This window comes from Manacus candei, unplaced genomic scaffold (assembly GCF_025592945.1).
Source record: "Manacus candei isolate 608988 ecotype Guabito, Panama unplaced genomic scaffold, ASM2559294v1 h1tg000076l, whole genome shotgun sequence".
Lineage (NCBI taxonomy): Eukaryota > Metazoa > Chordata > Aves > Passeriformes > Pipridae > Manacus > Manacus candei.
This window is the reverse complement of record NW_026138124.1, coordinates 2,924,685-2,952,053: the sequence shown is the minus strand read 5'-3', so window position 1 is coordinate 2,952,053 and position 27,369 is coordinate 2,924,685. Positions and strand designations below refer to the sequence as shown.

The 27,369-nt window shown below is 63.6% G+C and overlaps 2 protein-coding genes across 3 annotated transcripts; both read left to right on the top strand.

Moving 5' to 3' along the window:
- Window positions 1-115: 115 nt before the first annotated feature.
- On the top strand, window positions 116-9,773 carry LOC127480918 (elastin-like). Of its 2 annotated transcripts, XM_051809622.1 has the most exons (6): window positions 116-345; window positions 6,564-6,617; window positions 7,000-7,026; window positions 7,188-7,220; window positions 8,628-8,672; window positions 9,166-9,773. In XM_051809622.1, the coding sequence occupies exons 1-6, from the start codon at window positions 264-266 to the stop codon at window positions 9,558-9,560; spliced, it is 636 nt and encodes a 211-aa protein (XP_051665582.1). In that variant the 5' UTR covers window positions 116-263; the 3' UTR covers window positions 9,561-9,773. The 2 variants fall into 2 exon arrangements, with proteins under 2 accessions (XP_051665582.1, XP_051665583.1); XM_051809623.1 differs by lacking the exon at window positions 8,628-8,672.
- ELN (elastin) lies at window positions 9,618-26,444 on the top strand (the record flags this gene model as incomplete). Its single annotated transcript, XM_051809876.1, has 37 exons — window positions 9,618-9,642; window positions 9,756-9,821; window positions 9,907-9,954; window positions 11,227-11,298; window positions 11,521-11,547; window positions 11,756-11,827; window positions 14,570-14,596; window positions 15,012-15,074; window positions 15,335-15,379; window positions 15,513-15,587; window positions 15,671-15,730; window positions 16,416-16,523; window positions 18,138-18,179; window positions 19,012-19,176; window positions 19,260-19,301; window positions 19,706-19,840; window positions 19,924-19,965; window positions 20,383-20,532; window positions 20,616-20,657; window positions 21,044-21,253; window positions 21,337-21,378; window positions 21,774-21,926; window positions 22,006-22,065; window positions 22,225-22,353; window positions 22,462-22,509; window positions 23,131-23,223; window positions 23,404-23,457; window positions 23,610-23,741; window positions 23,927-23,962; window positions 24,200-24,241; window positions 24,425-24,469; window positions 24,893-24,919; window positions 25,021-25,038; window positions 25,274-25,315; window positions 25,521-25,550; window positions 25,666-25,716; window positions 25,831-26,444. Coding segments are annotated over 37 exons (2,568 nt in total), but the record flags the coding sequence as incomplete, so codon positions are not given.
- Window positions 26,445-27,369: the final 925 nt, after the last annotated feature.

Genomic DNA, 27,369 nt, shown 5'->3' with positions numbered 1-27,369 from the left:
AAAAAAAAAAAGAAGGAAAAAAAAAGGGAAAAGGGAAAAAAAACCCTCCCCGAGTAGCCAAGCCCAATCGGCGGGAGAGGCTCGTGTGTGTTTGGCCTTTCCTCATGACGTAGTGTCCTGTGCCTCTCTCCCCCCTCTCCCTCTCCTTTTCCCCTCCCTCCTTACTCCCCCTCCCCTTCCCCTCGCATCCTTGGAAGCAACAATTAAGCAGCTCTGGGATAAAACACACAGCCCGCGGGAGCACGGGGGCATTGCTTCAAGAGATGGCAAGGCAGGCAGCTGCACCCCTCCTTCCCGGAGTCCTCCTCCTCCTCTTCTCCATCCTCCCGGCTACTCAGCAAGGAGGTAAGGAACGGAAAGGCTCCTTCCCTTACCCCGGCCAGCGCTTCGCCCCGGTCCTCCGGGGACCCTCCGAGCCCCCCGGGCAGCTCCACGCCTGCCCCGGCTGCGTGGCCCCGAGGAGGGACTGTCACCCACGCTGCCCTGCCTTGGGGACATTCCCGAGGGTGGGTGGGTGGGTGGGCAGCCTCCCTCGCTGTCACCTCCGCGGAGGGCTCTTGGCTCCCCAAAGCGGCGGGTGGCTCGTGCCATTCCCGGGTGGGATGGGATGTCACCGAGGGTGGTGACACGGGGCAGTCCCAGAACGGCGCTGCTGCACCAAACACTTGTCGGGGGGGAGGCTCCGAAGTGCTGCGTCCTGGCGAGAGGCTTGGGGACATGAGAGCCCTGGGGACATGAGAGGCTTGGGGACATGAGAGGCTTCGGGACATGAGAGCCTTGGGGACATGAGAGCCTTGGGGACACGAGACTTAGGGATACGAGGCTTGGGAATACGAGAGGCTTGGAGACACGGGAAGCTCAGGAACATGCAGGCAGGGCAGCGCGGGGTGGTGGCCACCAGACTCCCACGGGGCTGGCAAGGGCGAGGCGGGGGGGAGCTGGCTCCGGTCGCCCCCCGGTGCGGTGGCAGGGTGAGCTGGAGGGGCAGCGGGCGGCAGTATCCCGCGGCCGATGTGTGCGAGCTGCCCCGCAGTGTGTGGCCGGGACAGCCCGCGGGGCCGGTGCAGCCGCGGAGCAGCTCGACCCACCCGAATCTCAGCCCGGGGTGCCCGGGTGGTCCCCGCACCGCCCTCCCTGCACTGGTGTCGCCAGCGCCGGGTCCGGCCACCAGCGTGACGCGGGTCCCAAGGGCTGTGTGACACCCCAGGGCTGTGTGACACCCCAGGGCTGTGTGACACCCCTCAGCCCTCGCACAGGCGGGCGGGGCGGGAGGTGACAGCCCGCGCAGCAGGTGACACAGCCGGGGCCAGCGCAGCAGGTGCCTGCCCGGGGTCGGCTCGTGTGCCGGGGTCGGGTGTGAGCTCCCACCGAGGCGGGGAGAGCAGCTGGGCACAGACTGAGAGCCCACTGACACGGCCGAACCGGGTGAGGTGGGGACGGCACCGCCGGGGTGCGACAGTCACCTCTGCAGAGTCCGGGGTGAGCTTCTCAGACAGAGAGGATTGAGGACCAGAGGAGGGGAGATGCCAGGATCCCCTGGGAAGTGCCAGGGCTGTGCGGGCACCAAGGCATCCCGACTGCCTGTGCCCTGCAGCTCCCTGCTCTGCCCTGGTGTGGGGGGCTCCCAGGACCCCGTCCATGGGCTGTTCCCCCCTGGCTGTGCAGGCAGTGGGACCCCAGAGCTGGGCAGCTCCTGTAAAGCCGAGCTGCTGTTGGTGCCCAATCCTGGTCAAGGTGCTGGATGGGATGTGCCCAGTCCCGGGCACTCTCCATGTCCAGCAGTGATGCTCTGTGCTGCCTTGCTGAGCCGTGGTGGCTTTGGTCCCCAGCTCTCCAGCAATGTCCAACTGGGACATTCCCTGGAGGACTTTGGACCCCGGGGAGACCCTGCAGCAGTTCCTGAGCAGTTTGGGAACGTTGGCCTGACTCCAGGCCCCTGCTCAGTCTCCAGGGGTGTTTCCTGGTTTGGGAAGCAGCTCACTGAGGAGGTGGCCCTGGCTGGTGGGACCCTGGGGAACGCTCCCCCATGGAGGACTGGGCAGTGTCTCTGCAGCCTGGTGGGCTCAGCCAGCCCTTGGGGACAGAGCTGGGACAGAGGCACAGCCGGTGGCACGGTGTGGGGGATGCCAGGGTGCTGTGGGGGCACTGGAGGGGGCTCAGGGCAGTGTCCTCCAGCACCTCTGCCAGTGCAGCTCCAAACCAGCCTGGCAGAAAAGGGACCCCGGAGACATCCCAGAATCGAGGGGGAGAAGGGAGGACCCTCCTTCACACACAGACTGTCCCCTCAGAGCAGTGCCAAGGGGCTGAGATGGCAGCACTCAGGAAGCCCCCAGCAGTGGGTCAGGATCAGGCCCTGGGGGTCTGTCCCCTGGGGAGCAGAGCTGTGCTGGGCACCGTGGGCACCTGCAAGGTTGGGCACGAGTGGTGTGGGGAATCTGCTGTGCCTTCCCTTAAAGGTGCCAAGTGCAGTGTGTCCCAAGTGTTTGGAGTGGGCACCCATTCCTCAGGACCTTCATCCATCCCTCAGGGCTTCCATCCATTCCTCAGGACCTTCATCCATTCCACAGGGTTTCCATCCATTCCACAGGGCTTCCATCCCCCCCTCAGGGCTTCCATCCCCCCCTCAGGGCTTCCATTCACCCCTCAGGGCTTCCATTTACCCCTCAGGGCTTCCAAACATCCCTCAGGGCTTCCATCCACCCCTCAGGGCTTCTCCTGCCAAGCACAGGGAATCCCCTGGCAGTGACACCCACAGGAGGGACAAGAGGGACCCCAGGGAGGTCCCAGCCCTGCAGGTTTTGGGATCACAGGGGGCAGCTCTGGGGGTGCAGGGAGGTGGGTGCTGGGTGTGCTGGCACTGTGGGGACCCTGTGAGGGCACCCGGAATCCTCAGGGACACCAGTAGTGCCAGTGGTGGGGCTGGGATGGCATCTCCCCTTCCCAGCTGGACACTGGCCTGCTGGGGCTGCTTCCTCCCAGCTCTGAGGGTGTAGCTCATCTGCCAGCGCTCAGAGATGAAAGCTGGAGCTTCAGGGGGGCTGGAGAGGAGCCAGGCTCCCGCCAGCAGCCCCCCTGCTCCCCCCGAGCTGCTCCCAGTGCGCTCGGGATGGGACACAACACAGCTTCAAAGTCGCTTGGAGACTGAATGTTTCCATAACTTTCTCCCGAGAAAAAGAAAACAGTGGAACGAGGGAAGAGGGGAAATGGTGGTGGTTTCTCAGTGAGGCTCCTCCGGGAGCGGGTGCCCAGGGGCACGGGGAGGGCGGCGAGGGACGAGGTTTGGCTGCCCGGTGAGAGTGTGAGCTCCTGTCCTGTGCTGGGTTCTCCAGCCTGGTCTCAGTCTCAAAAGCTGTGGAACAGAGAAATCCTGTGGATTTCTGGCTTGTGAAGTGAGCTGTGAGCAGTGGGGCAGGTAGGAATGATGCAGCTGATCCCACCGGGATCGGAAGCAGCACCGGCAGCGGAACAGCGTGGGCACCACAAACAGTGACCTCTGGGATGGAACTGGGGGAGAAAAAGGCCACTTTCTATAAACAAGGAGGCTCCACACCAGATCTGAGCACCTCCATGGGTCAAACCCCACCACAGCTGGGGTTGCACGTGTGGGTGTGAATCCTCCTGCCTTGGGATGGAGAAGACATCCCTGGGGTGGGTGCTGGGATCCTGGGGGCCAGCACCATGCTCTGCAGGTTTACAGCCAGCCCAGCCCAGGAGACAAGCTGGGAGAATGGGAAACACCCCTTGGTGGGTCCTGGCAGGCTTGGGGCAGGGGTAGAGGCAGCCCAGAGCTCCTTCAGTGCTGGGAGGCTGGGGACTCAGTTTTCCCTTCCCCATGTGCCAAGGGAAGGGATGGAAAGGACAAAAGGGGGCATGCAGACCCCAAACTGGGCTGGGGGCTGCTGGCCCTGAGGCTGGGGAAGGACAGAGACCAGCCAGAGGGTGATGGCTGTGGTCACAGTGTAGCAGGGCTGTTGCCAACACTCGGTGCTGCCCACGGGGGGGCTGGTGGTGCTGGGGGGGATTTCTAAAACCAAATGGGTTACAGAGACCCCTCAGCAGTGCCTGCACCAGGGAACAGCCCCCCAGTTGGGCCACGGATGAGCAACTTGTAAAAGAGCTCCCAGAGAAGGGCAGAAGTGGCCATGTTTGGCAGCAGAGGGGTCAGGGAGGGCTCTTGAGTGGAAGGCTCAGCTCCCCAAAGGCATGCAGTGTCCCCCCCAGCCATCCTGGCTCTGCCAGGCCTTGCTGACCCCCTCCACCTCCTGATCTGGGCATAGAGATGGCTGATGAACTGGCACAGCCTCTGAAAGCTGTCGAGGCACTGGGATGAGCACCGTGCCTTGGGCCTGGGGTGGTGTCCGGGGGATGCCCGGGGAGGGGGCAGTGACAGTGTCCCCGCAGTGGGACCCTCCTGCCAGGATCTACCCAGAGGGTGAGGATGATGAAGGGCTGAGCGTAGCACCTGTGGCTGTGGGCAGGTGCCATCTGGACCTTTCTGGGGTGCCCATGCACTTCAGGGGTGCTGGGAGCCATCCTGCCTTGTCCCAGCTCCCTGGGGGTGACTGGCACAGGGGGACAGAGGAGACCCCCCAGCACCACCCCAGCCCCAGGGACCTGGCCTGGCTGTGGGGGCTGAGGCTGGGGAGCATCAGGGGGGCTGAGCAGCCCCTCCGTGGTGGGGGACAGTCTCTGGCTGTGGGCATGGGGGTCCCTGGCAGGACCCTGGCCATCCCACCGGCACTGGCTCCCAGTGGCAGTGGAGTGTCCCCCCCCAGCAGGGCGGGCCGGGGGGGGAGCACAGGCGTTGCGCGGACGCTCTGAGTTTGTTTGGAAACAAGCGAGAAGTTGGGTTTTTGTTTATCCGAGCTGGGGGCGGGCGAAGGGGTGGGGAATGTGCCGGGAAAAGGAGCTGCTCCGTAACCCCCGGCCGGCTGCCAGGCCGGGCTGCGCCGTGCTAGAGCGGGGAGCCGGCGGCTGGAGCGATGGCTGAGCCCGTGTCCCCTCCGTTCCAAGGGACATCAGCTGCTCCAGGGCGCTCGGCCCTGGCAGGACCTTGGGAGGGGGTATCAGTGGGCACGGGGTTGAGCCCCACCCTACGGAGAGCATGTGGGGGCTGTGTGACAGGTCCTGGCACGGGAACCCCTCCTGCGTGTGTGTCCCAACATCCCCCGTGCTTGCACAGCCTGACACCCCTATGTGTGTCCTGGCATCCCAGTGCATCCCAGTGCATCTCCGTGGTAGGACTGGGGTCTGTCCCAGGTGCCCGGGGTGGTGAGCCGGGCACGAGGAACACCCTCATCCCTGCCACTGGTGGGGCAGAGCAGGGGGCTGTGGGGCACAACGAGAGGGGACCCCCAGAGTTTGCCCCACATCTGAGCTGGAGATGTGCAGCAGGATGTGCCCCCCACTGTGGTGTGCCAGCCCTGCCACCTGCCCGTCCCCCTCGGCACTGGCTCCACCCTGCCCAGCCCCTCGGTGGGGTTGTCAGGGCTGTGTCACTCTGGGCACTCGGCTCCTGGGGGTGCTGGTTCCCCCCAGGCCTGGCCAGGCTGCAGGTTCCCAGGTCCCAGCCATGCCACCACAGGGTCCCCAGTGCCCCCCACCCTGAACTCCATCCCCTCTGCCCAGCGCAGGCAGGAGGTTTGGCTGCGGCTTGGCACAGGGGTGCTGGCCATGGTAGCCACCCCCACTGCTCCTGGCAGCCCCCTGTCCTGCAAATCCCACTGCAGACCCCACAGCAACCCCTCCCCTGGTGCCAGAAGTGAAACATCCCCCTGCTTTGCAGCCCCCTTGTGCCCCCAGCCCACCTGCCATCCCCCAAGCCATCCATGGCCCTGGTGGAGCTGGGGGCACCACTCAGAGGGTGGCTGCCTGGTGGTCTGCAGCAGACACACCTCTGCCAGGGTCTAAAGCAGCCAAAAACCTCACTGTGACCTCTGAGCATGAGCTGAGATGCCCTGGAAGGTGATGGGACCTGGGGAGCGACCTCAGTGTCACACAGGCAGGCAGAGGGACACAGGGGGGTCTGATGGGTCTCAGCAAGGTCCCCCCAGTCTGTCACCCCGGTCCCACTGGCCTGAGCTGGCTCTTCCCACTGGCATCTCAGCAGAGCACGGGGCAGCCCCGGCCAGGGGGTTTGGTTGGGACCAGCATGGGCTGTAGGGCTGAACTGGGACAGCCCCACCCCTGCCGTGCCCGGACCCGTCCCCTCAGAGCCATGAGAAGCTGGAGGTGATGGAAGTGGTGCTGGCTGTGGTACAGGACAGGATTTGGGAAGCAAAGCTGGACAGCAGCCAGCCCCATGTCCCTCCTTCCCGTGCAGGGCCAAGTCCTGCTGATGACTCTGCTGAGGTGCCACCCCTGGTTCCCAGCTGGGGCATCTCCCAGCACTGTCACCACTGTCACACGGGGAACTGAGGGGTGCAAGGAAGGGACCTGCCCTCGAGCTCCACATCCCAACCCTCCCCAGGGAGCAGCACAGATCCCAGGAGGTGCCACACACATTCCTCCTCCCCTGCCTTGGACCCCTGTGGGGATTTTAACGAGGGTCTCTTCTCTTGCAGGGGTCCCTGGTGCTATCCCGGGAGTGGGAGTCCCAGGAGCAGGCTTTTTCCCAGGTAAAGGGGTCCAGGCAGCGCTGGGAGGGGCTTGCAGGGATGGGCAGGTGCCTGAGGGGGTCCCTGGATGCCTCTGAGACATCGTGGAAGGCTGAGAACCTGCCATCTGGGATCAGGGCATGCATGGTCACCCTGTCTGCTGCTTAGCCCAGGGTGGCTGTCCCAGCACCAGCCCCACGGTGTGGGACAGGACTGGGTGGCAGTGCCAGACTTACCCCAGGGCTGGCACCTACACCCTGCCCAGACTGGGAGCATCCCAGGGGGGATGCCCCACGCCCGTGCACCCTTGTGACCCTCCTGCCTCCCCATGGCCCCCGGGAGGCTCGGAGGGGTGGATGGGTGCTGACAGGGCTGGGTGCTCAGGCTGTGCCGTTGCTCGCAGGTGCTGGAGTTGGAGGTTTGGGAGCAGGTGAGTGCTGGGATGGGGAGGGGGGCAACACTCCCGGCAGAGCTGCCTTGGGGTGGGCAGAGGGTCTGCCACGAGGCTGGCCCCGTCCCACAGGGTGTCCCCCCCCGGGGGATGCCCGGAGGAAGGATGGCTCTGAGCCCTCTCCGCTCACTCTCCCATAGGACTCGGGGTTGGAGCAAAACCTGGCAAACCAGGTAAGAAGCCTTTCCATGGCCCTCTCCATCTCCTGCCATGCCAGTGGCCGGGATATTTCCCAACCCCTGTTGCCCTCATGTTTCTCCTACATGGCCAAGAGGTGCCCCTCAGTCCGGGCACCTCCATGGCCGAGACATACAGCATCCCTGCCCTGCCACAGCCTCCAGGAGCCTTCCTCCTTCACCCCCCGCTTCGATGCGCTGCCCCCTCCCCTTCAGCCCCCCCACCCACCCTCTGGGGGCGCTTGCTGCCTGCAGAGCTGTGCCAAAGCACCTGGGGGAGCTGCAGAGCCGGTGTCCCGTGGGAAGCTGGCAGCGCCTCCGCTCACCTGCCATCGTGGCTGAGCAGCTTTTGCTGGAGCTCCTGCAGCCGTGCTGGGGTTGGCCTGGCCTAGAAATGAGAGGGGTGAGGGGACATCACTGGGAGAGGGGTGAGATGCTGGCAGGAGGATGCACAGCCTGAGGGAAACAGGGGGGAGGTGCTGGGGCAGCAGGGACTGAATGTGCAGGGAGCAAATCTGATGCCAAGCAAGATCATGGAATTATACAATGGCCTGGGTTGGAAGGGACTGTAAAGATCATTTTGTTCCACCCCCTGCCATGGGCAGGGACACCTTCCATTAGCCCAGGTTGCTCCAAGCCCCGTCCAACCTGGCCCTGGACAATTCCAGGGCTGGGACAGCCACAGCTTCTCTGGGCAACCTGTGCCAGGGCCTCCCCACCCCCTGATGTCTTTCTGACATCCAATTTAAATCTCTCCTCTTTTGGTTCAAAACCGTTCCCCCTTGTCCTACCGCTATCTGCCCAGTGCCTGTTGTCACCCACGAAGAGATTCTGCTTTAGGCAGGCACGGGGGTCTCCCCTCCCTGCCCACCCCGGGGGTACCCGCTGTGCCCGGGGCAGGGTCACCCCACCTCCCCGGCCCCCCGACCCGGCCCGTCTGCGCGGCGGGAGCGCCAGCCCGAGGCGGGGGCCGGCAACCTCCGTTTACTCAGATTTCAGCTCGTGGAAAGAAAAACAAGGCCCTTTATTTCGGCGTAATTAAAACCAAACGCGGGGCGGCCGCGAGGGCTCAGCCGGAGCGGTGTCCGCGCCCCGAGCCAGCGGCACTGGAATTTGCGCCTGGAGGGAGCGAGGGCTGATGAGCCCCAGATGTTGGAAGGCAGCGCTGGCCGGAGACCCAGGGGCTCATTCCTCAGCCATAAACATTTTGGTTCCGTCCCCTCGTGGCCCGGCGGGGTGGGGGGTGGCTGAGGCAGAAAGGGACGGGATGGAGGACCCGGCTGCTGCCGAGGGCGTTTGTCACCCGTCGCTGTGCCCATCCCCCGAGTGTGCTCCCATCCCATGGCAATGGTGCAGCAGGGACTCCTCTGCTCCTCTGGGCTGCCCACCCGCTTTTCTTTCCAGGGGTCGCAGGACTGGGGGGACTCGGCCCACTTGGCCTGCAGCCAGGTGAGCACAGAGCACCAATGTCCCCAGAGACCTGCCCTGGGGACAGCATGTCCCTTGTCCCCATCTCCGTAGCTCTCCAAACCCTGCCTGGGTGTCCCTTCCCAGACCTGAGGGCCTACAGCCACCAGCAGGCAGCCCTGTGGTCCCCCAACACCACGGTATCAACCACAGCGGGGTGACCCCAAAGGCGAGGAGCAATCTGGGGGCTGCAGCAGAGGGACAGTGCCTGCACGGGGTCAGCCAGCCCACCCAGGGCTGCAGGGGCGGCAGCACCCACTGCAGGGTGATGTTTGCGATGGGTGGGATGCAGATGGGAGCAGGAATTTGGGTGATGCAGGACAGGGCAGTGCCCGCTAACCACCGCCTCGCCCAGCCTAACGCCAGCCCTGGCACCACCGCGCAGCCCCCGCAGCTCTGCACCCACCACGGAGCGCAGGACACCCTCCTGGCAGCTGCTTTTTGGGGATGCTCACGTCGGTGGTTCTCCCCACAGGTGCTGCAGGTCTCTTCCCAGGAGCTGCCTTCCCGGGGGGGGCCTTCCCAGGGGCCGCCGGGGCCGCGGCTCTCAAGGCTGCTGCGAAAGCTGGTGAGTGCCGGGGGGGCTGGGTAAGGCCACGGCCACACTGGGGCTCCTGCAGCCCCTGGGGACTCCTGGTGTCCCCCGGGAGTCTGGGTCAGGAAAGATTTCCCCCTGGAGCTGGGGGGCTGCAAGCAGCAGGTGCTGCTCCCACTGGGATCCCCCAGCAGTTTGGAGGGACCCAGGCACAGGGGAACCGGCCAAACCCGAGCCCTCAGGAGCAGAGGGCACCGAGCTGCCTGGTCCCCGTGCCCAGTACACCCTGGTACTGCCTCAAGGTGTCCCCTTCGCCCCCCCAAGAGCCATCCTGACCTTGTCCCTTCTTTGGCACTGTTCCGGCCACCCGCAGCTCAGCGGGTCCTGGTGGTCCTGGCGGCCTCGGGGTCTCCACAGGTAGGAAACACCCCTCGTCCCCAGCATAGCCAAGCCTGGGGCAGACCTGTCGCCGTGCCCGCCGGGGTGGGCAGGAGCCGGTGCCCGGGCTCAGGGGTCTCTGCTGCCTGCAGGTGCTGTGGTACCGGGCGCGGTGCAGCCCGGGGTTGGCGCGGCAGGGAAACCCCCTAAAATACCAGGTAGGTGCACGGCCCCAAAGCCAGGGGCCAGGGCTGGAAACCACTGCACCCGGGCCCTCATCCCTGGATTCCTCTTGCCTGGCAGGTGCTGGGATTCCTGGAGCTTTTCCGGGCGGCGTGCTCCCCGGAGCAGGTGAGTGGGGGGTCCCCATCCCACCAGCAGCACCCCAACCTCTGAGGGGGTGCCCACCCTGCCAGAAACACCTCAAACTCTGAGGGGGTCCCCATCCTGTCATCAGCACCCCAACCTCTGATGGGATTCCCATACCTCCAAGGGGATTCCCATCCTGCCAGCATCACCCCAACCTCCGAGGGGGTCCCCACCTTGTCAGCAGCACCCTGACCTCTGAGGGGATCCCCATCCCACCAGCAGCACCCCAACTTCTGAAAGGATTCCCAACCCCACCAGCAGCATCCCAACCTCCAAAAGGATCCCTACCCTGTCACCAGCACCCCGAACTCCAAGGGGTCCCCCCTCCCAGTGCCAGCACCCCAAGCGGGCAGAGCACCCTGCCCTGCCCCTGCCTGCCTTCCCGTCTGCCTCGCGCTGCTCCCTGCAGCTTCCAAACCCTTCTGCTGAGGTCACGGTGACATTTCCACCGTGCCAACGGCAGGGGGGACCCGGCGTCTCCGGGGGTCTCGTGCCAAGCTCAGCGGGAGCAGGCGGCACCGGCACCGGGAGCGGAGCTGGCACGGCCACGGCAGGGCTGGCGTGGGAAGAATGGGGAGGAGGTGGCGGGGAGAGAGGAATTCCTCAGTGCAGAGTAATTTGGGGGAGGAAAACTTGTGAAAACAAGATGTTTCGACACTGTCCGGAGAAGAAGTGTGTTGCTGGTCAGGAATGTCTTTTCCATGTCTGAAAACGCACGAGTTATAATGAAAGACATTTGTAAAGGGGGAAGAAAAAAAAAAAAAAAAAAAACAAACCAAAACCAAACGAAAGAGAAACTCGAAACTCAAAAACCCAACCCAAACACTGCCAGGCCAAAACACTGTCTGCTGCCCCGGGAGGGTTGGGGTCCAGCAGGCAGGACCACCCCCTGTTCCCTGAAGAGTCCTGAGGCCACTGTGCATCTCCCGGGCACAGAGCACTGCCTGGGCTTGGCTGGGCTTTGCTGTCACTAGTGGGACCCACTCCTGAGTGCCATGTTCCCTGCAGACTCCCCGATGTGCCCCCCAAGCCCCAGGCACCTCCAGGGCTGCAGCAAACCCTTCCCTGGCAGCTGGGGGTGCAGGCGGGCTGGCACAGAGTGGTCCTGGCAAGCCCCTGAGGATGAGGGTGCCCTGTCCCACAGTTAGGTCTGAGCCAGAGGTGGGTGGCAAGGATTTGGGAGTGTGTGGTGTGGTGGTCTTGGATACCAGGAACATCATGATGCCCCAGCTCACCCTCAGCTCTCTGCTGCAGGCATTCGCTTCCCTGGCGTAGGGGTGCTGCCTGGAGTACCCACTGGAGCTGGAGTCAAGCCAAAAGCTCCAGGTAAGTCCCTCAATCCACTGGGAACACCAGGGTGGGTTCATGGCTAGCTCCAACTCTGCTCCCCCATCCCACTGGAGCTGGCCCCAGCCCATCCTTTGGGATCACAGCCCTCCAGGGCACATGGGTGAGCTAAGCCAACCTCCAGCTGAACCCACTCAGGCTGATTTGGGCCTCCAGGCCCAGCCCCGGGGCTCACACAGGTGTCCTTGTGTTTCGTTTTAGGAGTTGGGGCCTTTGGAGGAATCCCTGGTGAGTGTCCTGTCTCTCTTGCCTGTCCTTCTCTTCCTTCCCAAGCCTGTCCATCACAGCCATGGTCTCCCCACACCAGAAGATACCTCAGGGCTTCCTAGGACACCCACCCTGCTCTCCCGGGGTGCCCTGGGGCGCTCCCCTCTCCCAAGGACTGGCGGCGGTCGTGATGTGGGCTCCAGGTGAGAGTGTGCTGTTGGCTTTGCAGGACTGGGAGGTTTTGGAGGTCCACAGCCCGGTGTCCCTCTGGGGTATCCCATCAAAGCTCCTAAGCTCCCAGGTAAGCTGCTGCCACAGCCAACGGGGCTGCGGGTGGAGGATCCCCGGCAGTGTCAGGAGAAGGACCCGCCGTTCCCTGGGGCTGTGCCCACGGGTCCCCTGGACCTGGCAGTGCTGGTGCTGGCCCTGGGACAGCAGGACAGAGCTCAGGGCTCTGGGCAGATGGGCCCCTGGGCAGCCCTGCCTGTGGCTGCCCCATGGGCAGCTGCTGGGGTGATGCCTCTGTTCTTGCCCCTGGTCCATGTGGACGATGCTGTGCCTCTCTCCAGCTGTTGTAAGGTAGGAAAGGTTGTGTTCTGGGGACGTGCTTTGGGCCAGGCCACTCCGGGATGTCCCTGCCAGCTCCTCCTGGCTGGAGGCACAGCCCTTGCAGGGGCTGTCTGCTCACTGTGCCTCCTGGGGTTGTGCCAGGCATTCACCTGGGCCAGGCGTCCTGGCTCAAGGAGCTGTGCCAAGGAGCTCCAGGCAGGTCTCCCTCCCCACTGCCCACCCTGACGAGGCTCAGCCCGAGCCCAGGGAAGTCTGGTGGAGCTCAGCACCCCCTTCCCAGGCAGGGCTGATCCGGGGGCCTCCATCCCCCTGCCCTGTGCCAGCTCTGCCCATGGAGGGACAGTGGCACGTGCTATGCCCTCCAGGGTCCGTGCTGCCAGCTCCAAGTGCATCCCCGAGGAGGAGATCAGCCAGATCCGGGCAGGGACCCCCATCCCTGGGGTGCTGCTTTCCCCCCTCACCAAGTTGCTGCAGGCAGGAGAGCCTGGGCGAGGGGAGCCCACCCTCGGGAAGAACATCCCACCCTCGGGAGGCACATCCCAGCCCGGCACGGGCGCCAGCCCCGGCAGCTCTGCCGGCTTCCCCCTGACGGGGCCCGTCACCACAGACGGCAGCGGGAATACTTGGCCCGCCCCGGTTTCCTCGGCCGAGCGCAGTCACGCTCGTTAGGGCCCCGCCGCCGGATCCCGTCTGGGCTCCCGGCCCCAAACCGCCTTTCATGGGGTGCCCGGTGCGCAGGACAAGCTGCCAGCTGTGCCTGGCTCTGTCCCACGGTGGCCCACAGCCCAGCTGACCCACCTCCGGGGGAGCCATCACCAAATATATCACGGGAGGACACCCACCCCATGGGCAGGGAGCCCCATGGGGCAGGACAGCGGGGCTGTCCCCAGCTGTGGTTTCACCCGGCACCCCAGACCTTCCTGGGGTGTTGGGGGTGCCGATTTTAGGGGTGTCCCTAGCTGTGGTTTCACCTGACACTCAGGTTGTTCCTGGGGTGTTGGGGGATGTCAGTTTGTCACCTCTGAGGATTTGGGGCTGGCAGTGCAGGAACAGGCCAGGCTGGCTGTAGAGGCTCTTGTTTTGATGCTGCAAATGGATCTGGGGGCTGCCACACATGAGGGTGTCCCCTGCACCGTCCCCATTGCAGTAGGTCTGGGTTGACAGGGGATGAGGGGACAGAAAAAACTACATTGTCAGTGGGAAGTCACCTTTTCGGATGATTTGCTCCTGTGCTGTCCCTGCTCAGGAGGTGGCCCTGGGGTCACCCCCTCGCTGGGGGCTCAGCTGGAAGATGTGGTTGAGGTCAGGGTCCCATTGATGCCGTAGGGATCCCAGTGTCCAGCTGTGCTCCAGTGACACAAGTCTGTACAGAGCCCTTCCCGTGCCACCCACTGTGCCCATTGGCCTGAGCCCCCCTGGCAGTTCTGGTGACATCCCCATGGGCACAGCTCCAGGGCAGGAGCTGCTCTCCCATCCAGCTCAGGGTGGGGAGGGGCTGGACTTGGACCCGGCAAAACCCTTGGAGATCCAAGGACCTGGACTCTTGGTCCTTGGAGTCACCTCCAGGAGTGTCACCCCAGTGCCAGACCCTTTCACAGCTTTGGGGGGAGCGAGCGAGGGATCCTCCATGTGGGGGACACCCAGCACAGCTCACGGCTGCCACAGCCTGCAAAAGCCTCTGCCTTCCAGCAGCACTGTGCTGGTGTGGGACACCACGGGACAGCCTGGCAGGGTGCAGGGAAATCTGGTCCCCACATGCTGGCTGTGGGAGGGGATGGCGTCCTGCTCTCAGGGAGATGTTGGGCCAGGAGCAATCCTGTCCTGCCCCCTCAGCAGGAGGGCTTGGGGTGTGAGACACCCTCCACCCTGCCTGGTGTTCCCATCAGGAATGTGGCAGCCCATCACCTCCCCTCTGGCTGCTGCCAGCAGCGATGGGAGCCGGATGCTGCTCCCGAGGGCACAGTTCCCGATGAGTGTGGGGCATCCCCGCGCCGTTCCGAGCTGGGATCCGGCTCTTTCGCAAGGAGACGCCTCCTTGGCCATGATGTTCCCGCTCGTAATCCCTCCCTGTCCCTTCATGCCGACCTCCTAACGAGGTCACGTTTCAGTGGAGGCTCCCAAGTCCTGATTCCAATTAAAACCTTTCCTCTGGAGCTGGCTGTGGCGCAGCCAGCTGGGTACAGCTCTTGCCGCGGGGCTCCCGGGGGACCCCCCGCCGGAGCGGGGTCATGGGAGGCTCCCACAAAACCAGCTTCAGGCACCACAGCCCTCGGCACAGGGCTGGGAGTGGGCAGCTCTCCTTGGAGCCACTGCTTCCAAGGTGAGGGAGAACAGCATCTCCTGGCCTGGCTCCACCGTGGAGATTTGTATCCTGGAGGATTTACTATCCCGATGCACAGCCGGCTGGCAGAGAGGGGCAGGAGCACAGCCACGGGCAGCCAGGTGCTAACCCCCCACCTTCTCTCCTCTCCAGGTGGCTATGGATTGCCCTACACCAATGGTAAGCTGCCCCACAGGGAGTGCCCGTAGCCCTCACCCCACGGTCGTAGCTCCTTGTGGCTCCACCGGCTGCCACCGCGACCCTCGGGGCGGCGTGAGGGGCATCCCTCTCCCAGGTGGTCCCCCGGGGACCTTGTGCCTTGCCCATGATGGCTGTGGGCCTGGCTGGGAGACACTCAACCCTCCCAGTACCCCGTGCCATGGGGCTGGGAGCTGTTGATCCGTAGGACACATCCTGAGCCACCGCCAGCTCCAGGCAGGGATGTTTGAAGTGGCATCTCGGCTGCGGAGGAGCTGGCTCTGGGCATCCTTCTGTGCCAGGGGGAGGAGACCCTTTGGGCCAGGGAGCTGCTCCTTCCACCTCCGTCCTCGGGCCGGTGCCTGACGTGGCTGTGCCGTTGTGTTTGTGGTTGCAGGCCTCAGGCCCGGTGGGCCAGGAGCAGGCCTTGCAGGGAAGGCAGGGTATCCCACCGGGACAGGTACACTCCGACCCCGCAGCCCCAGGGTGTGGGACTGGCACAGGCAGGGCAGGGGGACCGGGCACCCTGTCCCTTTGGGGTGTTGGGCACTTCCCGGCTGTCTGGTGACCCCCAGGGAGAGCCTGGAGTGTGCATCACGTCCCAAAGGTGAAGGGGACAGATGCTGGCAGGAGTGCCCGGTCCCCAGGGTCCCTGTGGGGTGGGGGAGCCGAGGTGGGGACAGTCTCGGCACCTCAGTGGTTGCCCATGTCCTTCCCAAGGAGTCGGAGCTCAGGCGGCCGCGGCAAAGGCAGCAGCGAAATACGGTGAGTGGCCCTGCACGGCACATCCACCACACGTGTCCCCAGCGGGGCAGCTGGGCCCTCCCTGCCGGGCTGGGGGCACGTTGGTCGTGTCCCTGCATCGCTGGACTGACCACCTTCTTCTCCCCTGTGGCAGGAGCCGGTGTCCTGCCCGGCGTTGGCGGCATCCCAGGAGTCGGCGGCTTGGTACCCGGTGTGCCAGGAGTTGGAGGTGAGGGGGTGACAGGGCTTGGCCCTGGGGTTCAGGGGGGTCACCTCCCCTTGTCCCACCGCCCTGACTCTGATATCCCACAGTTGGAGGAGCAGCAGCGGCGGCGGCGGCAGCGAAGGCGGCGGCAAAGGCAGGAGCCCTTGGTGAGTTCCCGGTGCCTCGGACACATCTCAGGACATGGAGAAGCCTTGCACTGATGTCAGGGCTGTGTGGCTCCACCACCTGTCCCAGCAGCCCCTGTCCCACCTCCTGGGGTGCTCTCCCAGTTCTCTATCCTGGCTCCTGCAGCTTTTTGGGCAGTGATGCAGGCTGACTGGCCCCTCGTGATGCAGCAGCCTGGCACAGGGCAGTGCATCCCCCTCACACGTGGTTTCTCCATAAGAGACAGGGTTTGGCTGTGCCAGGTGCCAGCAGGGTGTCGAGGGACATGGTGTCTGTATTGAACTGTCATTCCTTATTGGAGGGATGCTCCTGGTGATGCAAATCTCCTCCTCTCTGTTTCCTCCTTGGCTGTTTTGAGGGAGAAAAATGAGTAGCAAGCCACTCATTGGAGCATCCAGGGAAAACGTGCCAAACATGGACACAGCTGGGATTTACAGCCCCAGCCTTGGGGGTCCTGGGTGGCCGGGTGGACTCCAGACTCCTGAACTGGGCGTAGGGAGCTGGGAATTGCAGTCCTGGGTGCACTTGGGTTCCCTGAGCAGCTGCTTTGTGAGGAGGGGGAGCCCCCTACAAAGCCAGGTACCCTGGAGTCTCCTGTGACCCTGGGACAGACCAGTGGCAGAGAGGGGTGTTTTGGGGGAGTTTGACTGCTCTGCTTCCCTCCAGCTCCAGGGGCAGTGCCTGGAGTTGGTGGTGTTGGTGTCCCTGGCTTGGTCCCTGGTGTTGGAGCTGTCCCAGGACTGGTGCCCGGCGTTGGAGTCCCCGGGGTGGCAGGTGACTGTTCCCAGGAGCCCTGTCCCCACCCCCCAGCTCTGTGGGGCCCTGGTGGCTGAGGGTCCCTCTCTCCTTGTCCCCAGGGGTGCCGTCAGCAGCAGCAGCAGCAAAGGCAGCTAAATTTGGTACGTGCTACGCGGAGCCCCCGCGGCCCCCGGGAGCCCTGAGCACCCTCTGCACCCATCACACACAGGGTGTCCCCTGGGGATCACTCCTGAGGGAGGGTGGGATGTGCTCAGCCCAGCTCCCAGCTGCGCCATCCGGGCTTGGCTTCATCCCCGGGGTGGGACCTTCTCCCTCTCCAGGGTCTCTGGAGGCTGCTTCGTGGAAAGGAATGATGAGACCCAACTCACGTCTTTGCACTTGGTCTGAATTCTTGGGGTTTGCACCAAATCCAGTTTTCCAGCAGCAGACACAGGATCTGGTGCCCAAGGGCTCAGCCTCACTGCCACGGTGGGCAGAGATCCCTGGCAGAGGGACCCCTGCCCAGGGTCACCCATGACCTTCCAACAACCTGGTGGCATCCAGCAAGTGCATTCAACTGGGTCTTGCCCAGCAGGCATAACCACCCCATGGAGTTCCAGTGGGGATGAAGGACATGGCCAAGTGGGAGGGAGGCCAGGAGCTCAGGCACAGGGAGGAGGCAGAATTGGCCCTGAGGCTCCACACGGGGCTGGGGGTCCGTGTGCTGCTCCAAAAGGCAGAGCCAATGGTTACCTGGACAGGTCCCAGGACCTCCATCATTGCTGTGGGAATGCCCAGGAGGAGTCATGCTTGATGGCAGCTCTCCTTTGAGGGTTAAACCATTGATACCCATTTCTTCCATTTTTCCTCCACATCTTCTGGAAAAAAAAAAAATCCCACCACATGCTCAGGTCAGGAGGGGATTCAGGGAGAAACTTGGCAATGGGTGCTCTGCACTGGGGTGCCAGAGCCCTGCTGAGCAGGGGACCATGAAGACAACCCCTCAGCCCTTCCAGAAGGGATCTGATGCTTGTCCCTGTGGCCACTGGGTCACGGCTGTCAGTGCCCTGGGCAGGTCCCCAGTCTGACCAGTGCCTGGGCACTCAGCTCTTCCACAGAGCTCCTGGGGACCACCAGCCAATTCTCCTCCGTGGCCTGTTTGGCTGCAGGGCTTGATGTCCCCATGAGGAGGACCACCTTGAGCCTCCTGTGATGATGAGGATCATTGTGGTCCTCTGTTGTGGTGACTTCCCAGGGATTGCTGGAAGAGTCAGGGGACCAATCCCTCCCTGGCACTGCTGTGCTCTCCTGGACAAGGCCGTGGGATGCTCTGCTCATCATGGCAGGGGGATGAGAGCAGAGCCATGACAAGGTCCCACCTTTCACCTGTTGCTACAATGAGCTCTCACTGCTCCCCTCTTGTTCCCTGTAGGAGCTGGTGTTCCCGGTGTTGGTGTTCCCGGCGTTGGTGTTCCGGGTGTTGGGGTTGGCGGCGTCCCAGGTGTTGTGCCGGGAGTTGGTGTCCCTGGCTTGGTGCCCGGTGTCGGAGCTGTCCCCGGGGTGGCAGGTGACTGTTCCCAGGAGCCCTGTCCCCACCCCTCGGCTCTGTGGGGCCCTGGTGGCTGAGGGTCCCTCTCTCCTTGTCCCCAGGGGTGCCGTCGGCAGCAGCAGCAGCAAAGGCAGCTAAATTCGGTACGTACGAGGGAACAGGGAGACCCAACTCACGTCTTTGCACTTGGTCTGAATTCTTGGGGTTTGTATCAAAGTTGCTTTCCAGCAGCAGATCAGGTGCCCAAAGGCTCAGCCTCACTGCCAGGGTGGACAGAGATCCCTGGCAGAGGGACCCCTGCCCAGGGTCACCCAGTGCCTTCCAACAACCTGGTGGCATCCAGCAAGTACATCCAACTGGGTCTTGCCCAGCAGGCATAACTACCCCATGGAGTTCCAGTGGGGATGAAGGACATGGCCAAGTGGGAGGGAGGCCAGGAGCTCAGGCACAGGGAGGAGGCGGAATTGGCCCTGAGGCTCCACACAGGGCTGGGGGTCCGTGTGCTGCTCCAAAAGGCAGAACCAATGGTTACCTGGACAGGTCCCAGGACCTTCTTCTCCATCGTCACTGCTGAGCCCTGGGAATCTTCAAGTGGAGCCATGCTTGATGGCAACTCTCCTTTGAGGACTAAACCACTGATGCTCATTTCTTCCATTTCTCCTACATATTTTGTGGTAAAAATGTCCCACCAAATACTCAGGGAAGGATGGGATTCAGAGTGTCCAGAGTGTGCAGAGTGTGGTCCGTGCTGTGGTGCCCCTGCCCACGAGGGCACCTCTCACAATGAGTCCTTCTAGAAGTGACCTGATGCTTGTCCCTGTGGTCAGGGCTCTCAGTGCCCTGGGCAGCTCCTCAGTCTGACCAGTGGATGCTCTGCCCACCACGGCAGGGGGATGAGAGCAGAGTCATGACAAGGTCCCACCTTTCACCTGTTGCTACAATGAGCTCTGACTGCTCCCCTCTTGTTCCCTGTAGGAGCTGGTGTTCCTGGTGTTGGTGTTCCCGGTGTTGGTGTTCCCGGTGTTGGTGTTCCCGGTGTTGGTGTTCCGGGTGTTGGGGTCGGTGCTGTCCCAGGTGTCGTACCGGGAGTTGGTGTCCCCGGATTGGTGCCCGGTGTCGGAGCTGTCCCCGGGGTGGCAGGTGACTGTTCCCAGGAGCCCTGTCCCCACCCCTCGGCTCTGTGGGGCCCTGGTGGCTGAGGGTCCCTCTCTCCTTGTCCCCAGGGGTGCCGTCGGCAGCAGCGGCAGCAGCGGCAGCTAAATTCGGTACGTACGAGGGAACAGGGAGACCCAACTCACGTCTTTGCACTTGGTCTGAATTCTTGGGTTTTGCTCCGAAGTTGTTTTCTGGCAACAGACCTGACACAGGATCTGGTGCCCAAGGGCTCAGCCTCACTGCCAGGGTGGACAGAGATCCCTGGCAGAGGGACCCCTGCCCAGGGTCACCCACCACCTTCCAAAAACATGATGGGATTCAGGAAGTGGATCCAACTGGGTCTCACAAGACAGAGGACCCATCCCTCCCTTGCCCCACTGTTGTCTCTCCTGGATGAGGCAGTGCAATGCTCTGCTCACCACGGCACAATGACAAGAGCAGAGCCGTGACAAGGTCCCACCTTTCACCTGTTGCTACAATGAGCTCTCACTGCTCCCTCTCTTGTTCCCTGTAGGAGCTGGTGTTCCTGGTGTTGGTGTTCCTGGCGTTGGCGTTCCGGGTGTTGGGGTCGGTGCTGTCCCAGGCGTCGTGCCCGGAGTTGGTGTCCCCGGATTGGTGCCCGGTGTCGGAGCTGTCCCCGGGGTGGCAGGTGACTGTTCCCAGGAGCCCTGTCCCCACCCCCTGGCTCTGTGGGGCCCTGGTGGCTGAGGGTCCCTCTCTCCTTGTCCCCAGGGGTGCCGTCAGCAGCAGCAGCAGCAAAGGCAGCTAAATTCGGTACGTGCTACGCGGAGCCCCCACGGCCCCCTGGAGCCCTGAGCACCCTCTGCACCCATCACACACAGGGTATCCCCTGGGGATCACTCCTGAGGGAGGGTGGGATGTGCTCAGCCCAGCTCCCAGCTACGCCATACAGGCTTGGCTTCGCCCCTGGGACATGACCTTCTCCCCCTTCAGGAGGGTCTCTGGAAGCTGCTTCATGGAAAGGAACCATGAGACCCCAACTCATGTCTTTGGACTTGATCTGAAATCATGAGTTTTGTATCAATTCCATTTTCCCAGCAGCAGACACAGAATCCTGACACAGGATCTGGTGTCCAAGGGCTGAGCCTGGCTGCTGTCTGGGCAGAGATCCCTGGACCTTTCAACTGTTGCTTCAATGAGCTCTGACTGCTCCCCTCTTGTTCCCTGCAGGAGCTGGCGTTCCCGGCGTTGGCGTTCCCGGCGTTGGCGTTCCTGGCGTTGGCGTTCCCGGTGTTGGGGTTGGCGGCGTCCCAGGTGTTGTGCCCGGAGTTGGTGTCCCTGGCTTGGTGCCCGGTGTCGGAGCTGTCCCCGGGGTGGCAGGTGACTGTTCCCAGGAGCCCTGTCCCCACCCCCTGGCTCTGTGGGGCCCTGGTGGCTGAGGGTCCCTCTCTCCTTGTCCCCAGGGGTGCCGTCGGCAGCAGCGGCAGCAAAGGCAGCTAAGATCGGTACGTACGAGGGAACAGGGAGACCCAGCTCACGTCTTTGCACTTGGTCTGAATTCTTGGGGTTTGTACCAAATGTGCTTTCCAGCAGCTACCTCGAAAGACAATCTGGTGCCCAAGGGCTCAGGCTCACTGCCAGGGTGGGCAGAGATCCCTGTCAGAAGGACTCCTGCCCAGGGTCATCCACCACGTTCCAAAACCCTGGTGGAATCCAGCAAGTGCAAGATAGGGGACCAATCCCTCCCTGGCACTGCTGTGGTCTGCCCTGGATGAGGCCATGGGATGCTCTGCTCACCACAGCAGGGGGATGAGAGCAGAGCCATGACAAGGTCCCACCTTTCACCTGTTGCTACAATGAGCTCTGACTGCTCCCCTCTTGTTCCCTGCAGGAGCTGGTGTTCCCGGTGTTGGTGTTCCCGGTGTTGGTGTTCCTGGTGTTGGTGTTCCTGGTGTTGGTGTTCCTGGTGTTGGTGTTCCCGGTGTTGGTGTTCCCGGCGTTGGCGTTCCGGGTGTTGGGGTCGGTGCTGTCCCAGGTGTTGTGCCCGGAGTTGGTGTCCCTGGCTTGGTGCCCGGTGTCGGAGCTGTCCCCGGGGTGGCAGGTGACTGTTCCCAGGAGCCCTGTCCCCACCCCCCGGCTCTGTGGGGCCCTGGTGGCTGAGGGTCCCTCTCTCCTTGTCCCCAGGGGTGCCGTCGGCAGCAGCGGCAGCAAAGGCAGCTAAGATCGGTACGTACGAGGGAACAGGGAGACCCAGCTCATGTCTTTGCACTTGGTCTTGGGTTTTGCTCCAAAGTTGTTTTCTGGCAACAGACCTGACACAGGATCTGGTGCCCAAGGGCTCAGCCTTGCTGTTATTTGGGCAGAGATCTCTGGCAGGGGGACCTCTGCCCAGGGTTACCCACCACCTTCCAAAAACCTGGTGGGAATCACCAAGTGCATCCCACTGGGTCTAGCAAGGCAGGGAACTGATCCTTCCCTTGCACCGCTTGGTCTGTTCTGGACAAGGCCATGGGATGTTCTGTTCACCACAGGACGATGACAAGAGCAGAGCCATGAAGAGGTCTCACCTTTTCAACTGTTGCTGCAACAAGATCTAACTTCTCCCCCCTTGTTGCCTGCAGGAGCTGGCGTTCCTGGCATCGCTGGGGTTCCCGGTGTTCCAGGTGTTCCCGGTGTTCCCGGTGTCCCTGGAGTCCCTGGAGTCCCTGGTGTTCCTGGTGTCCCAGGCGTGCCCGTCGTGCCTGGAGTTCCTGGTGTGGTGCCTGGTGTCGGAGGTGAGCCGCTGGGCTGTCCCCAGCCGGTGGGGTGCCGCTGGCATTGCCTGTCCCCTCACTGTCCCTCGTGTCCCTGCAGTGGGTGGCCCGGCAGCCGCAGCGGCCGCGGCGAAGGCGGCAGCGAAAGCCGCAGCAATCGGTGAGTCCCCACCAGCCCTTCCCTGGGGGGCAGGAGGGATGTTTGCCCGTGGGTGAAGTGGAAGGCACTCTGGTGCTCTGGATGGTGGGGAGGTCAGTGGGACTCCTGCTGCGGAGCCTGCCTGCTCGGCCACATCCCGGGACCTTTCTGTGGGAGCAGGACGCGTTCCCGGTGTCGGCGTTCCCGGTGTCGGCGTTCCCGGTGTCGGCGTTCCCGGTGTCGGTGTGCCCGGAGTTGGTGTTCCTGGTGTGGGCGTGCCCGGTCTGGTGCCTGGGGTTGGCATTCCAGGTGAGGTGGTGCCCGTGGGACACTCAGGTGTCCCCGGCGGTGCTGGCTGAGGGTGCCGGTGTGGCCACCGCGGCCCCATCGCTGCCCCTCTCCTCCCCTCTCCCCCAGGAGTTGGTCCTGCAGCCGCCAAAGCAGCCGCCAAAGCAGCCAAGTTTGGTAAGCCGGGATCTCTCCGGGGTTGTCCCACCTGTCCTGTCTCCTGCTGCCCCCCACCCTGGCTGGGGCAGAGGTCCAGCCCTGTGGCTCGTGGTGAGGGATGAGCTCTCCCCAGGGCTGTGGGTGGAATGAGGTTCTGGCTGAGTCGGGGCTGCTCTCCAGAGAGCTGGTCTGGATGGAGGTCCAAGGTTCACCATCCAAACACCTCATACGTCAGTCCATCCACACTGTCTTCTACCCACCACCAACCTCCTCAGCATCCATCTGTTCCCTTCCCTGTACATCCATCCACAGCTCCAACCATCCACCCATGCAGCTCACCATCCATTCAACCACTCCACATCCATCTGTCTCAACCATCCATCCATTCATCAATCTCACTATCCATCCAGCAAGCTCACTATCCATTCAGCCACTCACCATCCATCCATCCATGCATCCATCCATGCATCCATCTCAGCATCCATCCATCCATCTACATACCCATTTCACTATCAATCCATTCATCCATCCATCCTCTAACTGCCCACCCCAGCCTGCCATGCCTTCTCAGCCCGCTCCTCCCACCCCTTCTCTCCCTGAGCCAAAGCCCCAATTCCCCAATTCCCTCTCTCCTTGCAGGAGCAGTTCCCGGTGTAGGTGGCCTTGCTCCCGGTGTAGGTGGCCTTGTTCCCGGTGTGGGTGGCCTGGTCCCTGGTGTTGGAGGCGTCCCAGGTGAGGAGGAGGGAGGCGGATGCTGGTGGCAGCCTGACTGGTGCAGGACAGGCGTGAGGAGAACCTCAGTGGTCTCCATCAACTCATGGTTCCCCCTGGGGGGTTGCAGACAAGGCTCTGCCCAGGTTTGCTGAGGGGACCCTCCAGGGGTGCTGAGACCCTCCTGCTGTCTCCATGCAGGGGTTGGAGTTCCGGGCGCAGCAGCGAAAGCAGCAGCAAAGGCAGCGAAATTCGGTGAGTCGGCCAGAGAAACCCATCACTCACCCCTGGGGGCACAGACTGGGGCAGGGCACGCTGGGGAGCGGTGGGGGTGGGCACCCTGTGCCAGGCACATCACCCCAGCAAGAATGGGGATCACCCCGTGCTGCCTCACCCTCTCTCCGCAGGAGCCGGGGTCGGAGGGGTGCCCGGTGTTGGTGTGCCCGGTGTTGGTGTGCCCGGCGCGGTGCCCGGTGTTGGCGTGCCTGGGTTGGTGCCAGGTGTGGGAGTACCTGGAGCTGGTGTCCTCCCCGGGGCAGGTACGTGCTTTGTCACACCCTGCCTGGGGCCCTGCTTGGGGACAGTGGTGGCTGGGAACGCTGAAAGCCACCGAGCCAGGCAGAGGGGTGGCAGAGGGGGATGCAGGTGGGATGGGGGATGGTGGCACGTGGGAGGGGGTGCAGGGGTGACCATCCTAACTGTGGTGTCCTCCTTCACTTGACAGGCATCCCCCAAGTAGGTGCTAAACCTCCCAAATTCGGTAAGTATCTCTGCCACCCTGCCCCGGGTCCATCTCAGACTGTCCCCAGGCACCCTCCTCATGTGGCCATCGGGGTGCTGACTTTGTGTCCCCTGCATGTCCCCATGTGCCCTAGTGGCCCAGGCGTGGGAGGTGGTGTGCTGTCACCCATGAGTGCAAAGTGCCACCTGTCCCCCATCTTAGACCCGGGGGTGCCGGGTTGCAGGGGGACAGGCATTAATGTTCCCTTTCTGGCAGGTGTGCCCGGAGTTGGAGTGCCAGGAGTTGGTGGCCTCCCAGGTAAGTGCTGGCAGGGGCCAAGCCTAAGCAGTGGGGATGTGCAGGCAGAGGGATGCTCCCCCAGAGGGATATGGACAGAGGCATGGAGGGAGTGGGGCTGCCCAAGAAAGGATGGACACACTTGGGGCTGGACAAGGAGTGGATCAGACACTGCCTGTCCTCACTGATGCTCCCCCATCATAGGTGGCCTTGGAGTTGGTGGCCTCGGAGTCCCTGGGCTTGGTGTTGGTGAGTGATGCTGGCCCTGGCACTGGGGCTCCCAGGGCTGGGCTGCAGGGAGTGGCAGCTGTGTGCCAGCAGAGTGCCCAAAAGGAAAGGGGCCTATGGGATGAAGGAGATGCAGGGTCACTTTTGTCCCACCCCACACTCTCACCCTGTGCCCTATCCTGTGCCTGCCACCTGCCCTGCTCCCAGGGTATGATCCAAAGGGAATGCCACTGCTGAGCAGGGACTGAGGGCCATAACACTGGTGTTGCCTGTGCCATGGGAACAGGGGATGGTCCCATACCACATCCCCCACATGTGGAGCTGCAGGTCCCTCCTGGGGACCCTCTGGGCCTGTAGAAGGGTCTGGCTGCAGCCCTGGGGGCAGCGAAGTTGGGGCGGAGGCTGTGCTGCTGCCCCTCTCTGACACAGGACTCTTATATCCAGGAGCTGCTGGGAAACCTCCCAAGGCGGGTAAGGAGCAGCCAGAGGGGCTGCAGGGGTGACTCCAGTCCCTGTCCCCACCCTGTCCCCATCCCACGCTCCCCACCCTCACTGGGGCTCTCCCATTGCAGGTTTTGGTGCTGGTCTAGGTGAGTGCTGTGGTTTGGGGCTGGGGTGGGAGCATGTCCCCCACCACACCACACTTGTCCCCACTTGCTGTCCTCACCCTGCTGCCACTCCCTGCTGAGCACTGGGAAGCCACATGGGTGCCACGGCAGGGACAGGGACAGGGACTGAGCAAGTAAACCCAGCCAGAGTGTCCCCAGCCCAGGCTGGGGTGGCACTGCTGTCACTGGCTGTCACTGGCTGTCGCTTTTTCCCCAGGGGTTGGAGTTCCCGGCTTCGGCGTGTCACCGATATTTCCAGGTACCACCCCCAGCACACACCCCGGGCACATCCCGGTGCCTGCCCGGCTCCCGGGGATATGCAAAGCCCACGGAGCACAGGGACACGGCCACGGCCTGGGGAGGGACCCCGGGGGCTCTGCTGAGCCGGGGGGGCTCAACTGGGGGGTGCAGGGCAGAGCGATGTGGGTGCCCAGTGGGTGCTGAGGGCTTCGCTCTCCTTCCAGGTGGGGTCGGCGCCCCGCTGGGATTTGCTGGTGAGTGTCCATCCCCCCCGCACGGGGCGTTTTTGGGGTGGGGGGGGTGCGCATCCCCCCTGCACCCTGCAGCCGCGGGGGGTCCCGCTGACCCAGCTCCCCCTTCCCCCTGCAGGGAAGCCCCCCAAGGCCTACGGAGGAGCCCTCGGTGCCCTGGGCTTTAGAGGTGAGCGCTGGTGCTGGGACCGGCTCCTGCACCCCTTGCCCTTCTCCCACACCCCCCCCCCGGGGTCTGGGGGTGCAGGGGGGGCTCACCCCGTGCATCCCCCCCCCATGGCAGGCGGCGTGGGCTGCGCAGCAGGGAAGTACTGCGGGAGGAGGCGGAAGTAACCGCGGCCGTCACCGCTGACCTCATGAACTTTGGTGCTACTGCATGGTCCAGAATGTAAATCCCGAGCAAAGCTGAGACGCCCCCCCCCTTCCCCAAAAACCCCCCGTCCATCCCGGGGCCATCCCCGGCCCCGCGTTCCCAGGAGGGATCCCGCACCTCCGGCAGCATCCGTCGCCCCCCAGCCCCTCGGTCCCGGCAGGGAGCGCGGAATAAACTGCGGGGAGCAGCCGTCCCCCTTGGTGCTATCGCTCTCTGCGGGATTTTGGGGGGGGCTCGGGGTGTCGCACCCCTCCCCAGCCCCAGAGCTGACCCCCCCGGGGGGGGGGGCAGGATGAGGGGTACCTCACATTGGAGGAAGGGAGGGAGGGAAGGGGATGCCGGCGGCGGGGGCTGCACGGGGAGGGATGGCCCCGTCGGTCCCCGCGATCCCCCCGGTCTGGGGGGGCCGCGGGCAGGAGGGGCTCGGTCCCTTCGTGTTGCTCACTTTGCTATAACTGGGTGGGACGCCCTTATACAGAGGGACTCGCTTCTGACAGACTAATAAAGGACAAGTTTTTAAAGGATTCTGGCTCTGTCCTGTGTCCGTGTCCCCATCCCCCGGGTGGTGGCAATGATGGAGGAATCCAGCCCATGTCACTGCCCCCGATCTTGTGCCCATGGCTCTGCACAAGCCTGGGGACACGCTGGGTCCTTGGCATGGCACTGTACTGTCACAGCTCTGGGCCACAAGGTGAGGGGACAGCCTGGGCACCCCGGGGCTGCCCCTGCCCTGTCCCACAGTGCCAGCCCCAGGGATGGTTGGGGTGGCCATGGCCTATCCCACAGAGACAGGTCCCCCAGGAACCAGGAGGGAGGTCCATGCCCTATCCTGGGGGTGAGGGGAACACCTGTGCCTTGTCTTAGGGCAATGGCCTGGGGGACAAGGATGCTCAGGGAACTCAGGAGGACTCAGGATGTCTGGGAACTCAGGAGGAGGCCCCTGCCTTCCCTAGGATTACAGCCTGAGGACCAAAGGGGATGGCCGTGGTGCCAGCCCAGGGCATGGCAAATACGCCCAGGCACTATCCCAGGATGACAGTACATGGAATAAAAGGGACATCCACGCCTTGCCCGGCGGTGCCAACCCACGGACACAGCATGAGATCTGTGCCCTGCCCCATGGTGGTGGCCTGGGGGCACAGGGGGACGTCCATGCCCTGTTCCACGGTGACAACACGGCGAATGAGAGGGACACCTGTGTCACACCCCACATTGACAGCCCAGGGTAGATGGGGACAGCCCTGATCACAGTGACAGCCAGGGTGTGTGGGGACACCTGTATTGATCGGGGATGGGTGGGGGGAACACCTTTACCCTGTCCCAGGGTAACTGGGGACACCATGGCAGGTGGGGACACCTGTGCCTTGCCCAGGGGGGTGGCCTGGGGTAGTTGGGGACACTCATGATGGTCAGGGATGGGTGAGGACACCTGTGCCCTGCCCATAGAGC